At 47.1% G+C, this 6886-nt stretch overlaps 2 protein-coding genes across 2 annotated transcripts; one reads left to right on the forward strand and one right to left on the reverse strand.

The window, feature by feature from the left end:
* Positions 1-1299: 1299 nt before the first annotated feature.
* On the forward strand, positions 1300-3630 carry C922_01806 (hypothetical protein; the record flags this gene model as incomplete). The annotated part of the gene is made up of 2 exons (XM_008817409.1): positions 1300-1366; positions 1655-3630. 2 exons carry the CDS (start codon positions 1300-1302, stop codon positions 3628-3630), a joined length of 2043 nt encoding a protein of 680 aa, XP_008815631.1.
* Positions 3631-4531: 901 nt separating this feature from the next.
* On the reverse strand, positions 4532-6118 carry C922_01807 (serine/threonine protein kinase; the record flags this gene model as incomplete). Its single annotated transcript, XM_008817410.1, has 1 exon — positions 4532-6118. One exon carries the CDS (start codon positions 6116-6118, stop codon positions 4532-4534), a length of 1587 nt encoding a protein of 528 aa, XP_008815632.1.
* Positions 6119-6886: the final 768 nt, after the last annotated feature.

Raw genomic sequence — 6886 nt, forward strand, 5'->3', positions numbered from 1 at the left:
AACGGGAAAGCAGTGGCTACCTATAATGGGGACTTCGGCCGCCTCGCCACGAAGGGATTGCATGCGGGGGTAGCACAATGAGTAGCACATGGAGTATCATACAGCAGCAGCATACGGTGTAGCATACGGTGTAGCATACGGTGTAGCATACGGTTGCATATGATTCGCATGGGAGAATAATTCACATAATATGTATAGGAATACCTTTTCCCGCCTTTTTGCTGTTTTTCCTTTTTGGCTGTTTGTTTTCCCGCAGAGGAAAAATGCAACTCTATACGAAGGGAAAGAGGCGACGAAGTTGCTTAGCGACGGAAAAGTTACTCGGCTGTAAAGTTGCTAAGATGCAAAAAAAAGTCGCCAAATTGGATATGCCATCCGACGACAATTCACTTATTTACAATTTGGGGTCAATTTTAACTGCGGGAAAAGAAAGTTAACCTTCGTGCGAGTTTTATTTTTTTTAATCCCCCCCTTTTAGTTGCATTGTCGTTGCTTAAAAAAAGAAATGAAAAAAAGGAAAAGGAAATAAAATAAAATAAAAGTAAAAAGAAAATAAAATAAAGGAAAAGAAACCATTTTTAAAAAAAGGCTTTCTTCTTTTATCGTTGTTGTTATGTTTCCATTTTTTTATTTTCTTCTTTTTATGCTTTCTCGTTTTATGCTTTTTATGTTTTCATTTTTTTTATTTTCCTCTTTTCATGCTTTCTCGTTTTTATGTTTCATTTCCCTTTTTTTTACTTTTTTTCATTCTCTTCGTTATCCCTTCCCCTTCTGCCAATTTTTTCCACGTCATTTTCATGTGAAAATTCGCATCCCCCTTTTTTTCCTGTGGAAGGGAAAAATATAATATTAACCTATAACCAACTCCCCACCCCTTCGCCCCAAACGAAGAATCGTCGTTTTCGACATTTCTCACCTTTTTGCGCCTGTAGTTTTATCACATGAGTGTAACTATATGTTGCCTATGTAGATCCATTTGAAGGCATACTTGCTGGTTCAGTATATGCTCGTTTGTGCGTCCCCATCCTCCATCAATTCATTTGAGTTAAAAACCAGCAAAGGAGGAACGGAAAAAAGAACACATTTTGCTGAAGGAGTTTTCCATTTCATGCTATCATATTCCTTGTTGGAAAGCCCCTTTTCTGTAGCGCGATCAACGTGCCACTTTAGCTGAACGCGGCGTTCCTACCTAGTGTTTTCGTCCGCGATAGCGAACAGGACTGCCCACTCGACTGCCCACTCGACTGCCCACTCGACTGCCCACTCGACTGCCCACTTGACTGCCTACCTTATTGCAAAATGGCCCTGGGAATATTCAGAAAGAACAAAGCGAACGACACCGTCGCACAGAACAAGGACGTCGTAGGTAAGTCCCGCGTCCCGCTTTAAACGGCTGACCGTTCTGGCTGCCTCCCCTCTGCCGCTCCACGCAGGTGCACCACTTTCCCTTTATGATGAAAAAAAAAAAAAAAGCAACTGAACCGATTTGATGAGTCTCACAGTTTCACCAAGATCTCTGATGAGAAATGTGCACCCTCGTCGCGGCAGCGGTTAAGGGAGAAACACGTTTGTGTTGTCCCCCTCCTCTTCGCCTACCAGTGCTCCCCATCGGCATATACATCTTCTCCTCCTTTCTTCTTTTCCCCCATCGAAGAAGAGGACAGCAAAGTGGACAACAAGCTGACGGAGTCCACCGCAGCGGAGTCGGAAGTAAAGCCCGTGGTTGCAGGGAAGAAGAAGAAGAACGCGAAGAAAGGTAAGGCGTCGAAGAAGGACGCCTCGTCTGAGTCGTCCAGCTCGTCCGACTCCTCCGACGACAGCGACGGGGAGGAGGTCAATGGAGAGGTGAACGTAGAGGCGAACCTAGAGAACAACTCCGCGAATGTAGAGGCAAACGTACAGAGCGACCCCGCGAACGTGGCCAAGTCCAACTCCTCGTCGTCTGACTCGTCCGACTCCTCCGATTCTTCAGAGGAGGAAGAGACCAAAGCTGCGAAGCCAGCCAAGGGTAAGGCGATCAAGGCAGAGAAGGCTTCTAAAGCGGCGAAGAAGGCCAAGGCGAAAGAGGCCAAAGAAGCGAAGGAGACCAAAGCGAAGGCAAAAGCGGCTGAGGAGAAAGCGGCGAAGAAGCAGGAAAACAAATCCGACTCAGATTCAGACTCCGACACGGACTTCGACTCCGACTCAGATTCGGATTCTGATTCTGACGAGGATGAAGCGGAACAGAAGAAGCTGCAACAGCAGAAGCAGAAACAACAGAAGCAACAGAAGAAGCTGAATAACAAGGCGGGTGCGGGAAACCCAAGTGGCGAGCTCGCCAATGGACAGACCGGAGGAAAGAACAAAAGGAGAAATGAAATGACCGTAGCGGACAACAACAAGGGAAAAAATAAGAAGCAGAAATTTAACAAAAATGAAAAAAATGCAAAGGATAACATGGTCAATGGCGGTGCTGAGGAAGATGTGGAAGAAGATGGAGAAGGGGAAGATGAGGAGGAGGGTAATTTCCCCACCGAGTTTGTAGTGACCATACTGAACATAAGTAGAGACACACAGGAAGAAGATTTAAGATCCTACTTGAAGGAGTTACTTAGCGATGATTATGAAGAAGAGAAACTGACGATCCATATGAATCGACTGTACAACAGTGCCTATATATATTGTTCAGAAAAAAGCATCATGGATATCTTCGCTTCAAAATATAACGAGAAGTTTAATGGAGTCCCAATAAAGATTCACCTTAACCCGAATGCCATCTCTTCCGTTACTCTCTCCCACGTTGGAAAAAACACAACGGAGGAGCAGGTAAGAAGTGCCTTCGAGAAATATGGGAATATCACCAAAGTGAACTTTTTCGCCGGAAGAACCAAAGCGCAGATTACATTTGACACGCTACAAAGCTGTGTTAAGTCCTTGGAACACGATGGGCTTCTCATAGGGGATTGTTATGTTCACGTGGCGATGATGCTGAATGGGAATAACTACAATAGTAACTTCTCCGAAAATGCGTATGGGAACAGGGGCCACAGGAATAACTACCAGGGGAATAATAATAATGCGAGTAATGGGCAGGAGAACGAGGGGGGAAATGGAGGTGGTAGGGGTGGCAACTTCTTTGGAAAGAAGTTTGGCCATGTGAACAAGTTCAATAGGAACGGCAGCAACTTCAATCGAGGAAACGACGAAACCAACGGGGGTGGCGGCGGCTTCAATAAAGGAAGTGGCTTCAACAAAGGGGGTGGCTTCAACAAGGGAGGCAACTACAAGGGAGGCAGCTTCAACAACAATGGAGGCGGCTTTAACAACAATGGAGGAGGCTTCAATAAAGGAGGTAGCTTCAATAAGGGAGGCAACTTCAACAAGGGAGGCAACTTCAACAATGGAGGTAACTACAACAATGGAGGTAACTTCAACAATGGAGGTAACTTCAACAATGGAGGAGGCTTCAATAAGGGAGGCAGCTTCAACAAGGGAGGCAACTTCAACAAGGGAGGTAACTACAACAATGGAGGTAACAACAATGGAACCAACAACAATGACGACGGGAACGGGAAGAAGTTTAATAAGAAGCCCTTCAACAACTTCAAGAACAGGAAGAACCAGGAGTTGGCCGCGGGTGCCGACAACTAGGAGAGTCTTCTCCACGGCGTAGGAGCGGCGTAGGAGCGACCGAGGTGTCTGCCCACGCACGCGACTGCCAGCCCATTTACTCACTCCTTCGAGACGCACCATTTTTAATACACTATTTTTTACGCGCCATTTTTAACACACTATTTTTTATGCGCCCCTTCTCACCCGCGCAAGGGAGAGCTCATTTGTTGAAACCTCTACGCAGCGGGAACGGCATCCGACGCCGTCGTTCCCGGCGGCCATTTGTTCACGTACGGATGTGCGGCGCGACTGCGCATCGTGTTCATCCTATTCGTCATATTCGTCATACTCATCATATTCATCGTTTTCGTCATATTCATCGTATTCATCCTATTCATCCTTTTCGTCATATTCATCGTATTCATCCTATTCATCCTTTTCGTCATATTCATCGTTTGTGTGTATACCCGTTTCTCCAGAGTATGCACTGCCCATCCGACGCGCGGCCCCCTTGGGCCTCTACATGTTGCGGCGCGGGAAGGGCAGCGCAAACTGGCTCCCTCTCTCCCCACCCCCCAGCATCCGTAGTAGCGCGGCGAGGTAAACATATCTGCACGTCACTTCGCTTCGGCGAAGCTCATTCTTACGTCACTTCATTTTATCTACACATAGGTATACATATGTGTGTGTATTTTTTTTTTTTGCCACGTTTGTTACACCAAACCAATTAAGTCCCCACTGAGACGTTTAAACCCGTTCAGCCAGGAGTTCAATTAAAAAAAAAAGTTCCAAAAAGTTGAGGCGTAGCGGTGTAGTGGCTAAGAGGCTAACCGGCTAAACGGCTAACCGGCTAAACGGCGCAATGTCGTAATGGCCGACCGCGTCCGGACCACCGCGCCGCTGGTACCGCTGTCACCTCTCACCGGTTACTGCTCACCCGTCACTTCTCCCCCCTTACCGCGGCCAGCAGCGCCGCCCAGGTGGGCCGCACCCGATGGTCGTAGGCGAGCATGCTGCGCAGAAGCAGAAGAAGCTGCGGGCGACAGACGCACGCCTGCAGCTTGTTCACCTTATGTTGAAAGGCGCGCGGATCATCCACGTGGTTGAGGATATCCTCCTTCATCGTCACGAGGTAGTAAAAGCAGAGGCCCAAACAGAAAATGTCATTCTTCACGAGGTACTTCTCAATGTGCTTATTTTTCTTGCCTCCATTTTTCACCATCATCTTCTTCTTTCTCAAGTAGGAAAGAAGTTCAGGGGAAATATATTTTGGCATTCCTCCTTTCCCATTAACAACGTAGTGGAAATAATCTGTGAGCTTGACCTTCGGAACAAAGTTTCCTAGGAGGATGTTGAACCCACTGTTATCGATGTAGAGATTGCTAGGTTTGATGTTCCCATGCAGGACGTCCTTCTCTTCCAAGTGGCACATGAGCTTAATCAGTTTACACAGATTTGTCAATATTAAGTTACTATCAAATTGGTATGCCATGTAGGGCTGTACCTTCTCGATGAACCCCTTCACGTTTCCGTTCAGAACAAATGGGGTTAAAAAAGCAGCCACGTAACTGTTCTTGCCGTACTCCCTCTCTTGCAGCATGATTATGTCACTGTATGGAAGTATACCCAGACGTTCGTAGGTCACTTCGTCGTCCCCACATGCGGGGGGTGTTGTACCTTCTACACTTCCGCTTCTCCCTGGGGGTGGAAACTCATCCTGATCATTTTGCAGCTTGCTTTCCTCGACGCAGCCCTCCTTATATTCGTACAGCACCTGTCTTATGCGCTTTCCTTCGTTGATGAGCGTTTTAACCTTCAGGCTGCTCGTGTTGGCTTCTGAAAAAATAAACTCCCTGTCCTCGATGAGCGTTGCGTCGCACTCGATAATTTTGGCGTTGTACAGGAAGGTCCTAAATTCGGGAGCCCTCCCTCCACGGCGCTGCTCACCCCTTCGGCCTAGCTGCTTAGAGGTGTCATAGCGCTGCTTAGCAGTTTCATAGCGCTTGTCATCGGCTCCCCCGAGCTGCCCCCTTTTTAGGGCGTCCACTAAGGGATCCCCCTCGATCCACACAAAGGGGGAGTCCAAACGAACTGCGTAATCAGCGGACGCGCTACTCACAGCAATGTCATACTTCTCATCAACGGTGTTAATTTTACCGAGACTTTCCTTAAAAAACTCCTTCTTCTCATTCAGCCGCAAGAGGATTTGATTAGCCTGGTTAATTTCCTTTGCGCTGTCCTCACCGATGTGCATCCCGAAGTTGTCTGCCTCCAACTCGTCCGTCTCCAACCTGTTCACGTCGTTCCGGCCGCTTTGTTCCTCCAAATTTTCACACACCCGTCTTGTCATCTTCATCAGTTTGTTCACCTGATTTAACTCTTTCTTTAAGCTGCTGTGAACCATGTTCCCATTATATTTGACCACATAGCTGTATCCGAATTTGTTGTCCTGCCCCTCGTTCTCCACCGCGTAAGAGAACTCGCTCGGCCATATAATGGTGCTTTGCAATGACCCCCACTTGGTCATGTTTGTGTGTCCGGGGGGGAGGGGCCTCTAGGCGGCTGTTTAAGGGGGGTCCCCCCTTTGGTCTGGTCTGTTTTGATTTGCTCTGCTTTTATTTGGCCTGCTTTGATTTGGTGTTTTTTTTTTTTCTTTTTCCTCCAGGTAGCCAAAAATTTTGGAAACTTTGGCTAGATGTCCAAAATCGCCTTAACAGGTCAGGTAAATTTTCTCCAGACGATGCACACACCTGTTTGCATATTTCAATGCGCGCGGCCCGCTCGAACCCGCGGGGAGCTTTCCACTCCCTGCGACGTTGTGACGTTGTTGTGCGTGACGTTTACAAAAGGTCAAATGGTACAAGTTCATCAGTGACAAAAAAAAAAAACAAAAAAACAAAGTCGAGGGAAAATCAAAATGGTGAAAAAGGAATTGCCAAAGTGGAGAGGGGTAAACATGATGGAGGATTCGCTCCAAGCGGTTTGAAGTAGTCACACATTGGTCAACAGAGGGGACGTGGAAGACATCCCACTTGGGACAGTGCCCCGTGAGAGCTACCAAGGAGTGACGTAACCTGCATGGGAAAACGCAAAATCAGGACGAAACGTCTCCCCTTTGGTGAGCTTACTCACTGCATCTTGCCTCTCCTGAGTTGTAAGAACCTATCACCACACCCAACACATCAGAAGTCATAACTATTACGAATTCACATTCACTTTGTAGTCTTAGGCTAGGTCTGAGTAGGTGCTGCCATAGGTATTTTACTACAGTTTTCCATCTTATAGTTGTTTTAAT

This window comes from Plasmodium inui, assembly GCF_000524495.1.
Source record: "Plasmodium inui San Antonio 1 unplaced genomic scaffold supercont1.6, whole genome shotgun sequence".
Taxonomy (NCBI): Eukaryota; Apicomplexa; class Aconoidasida; order Haemosporida; family Plasmodiidae; genus Plasmodium; species Plasmodium inui.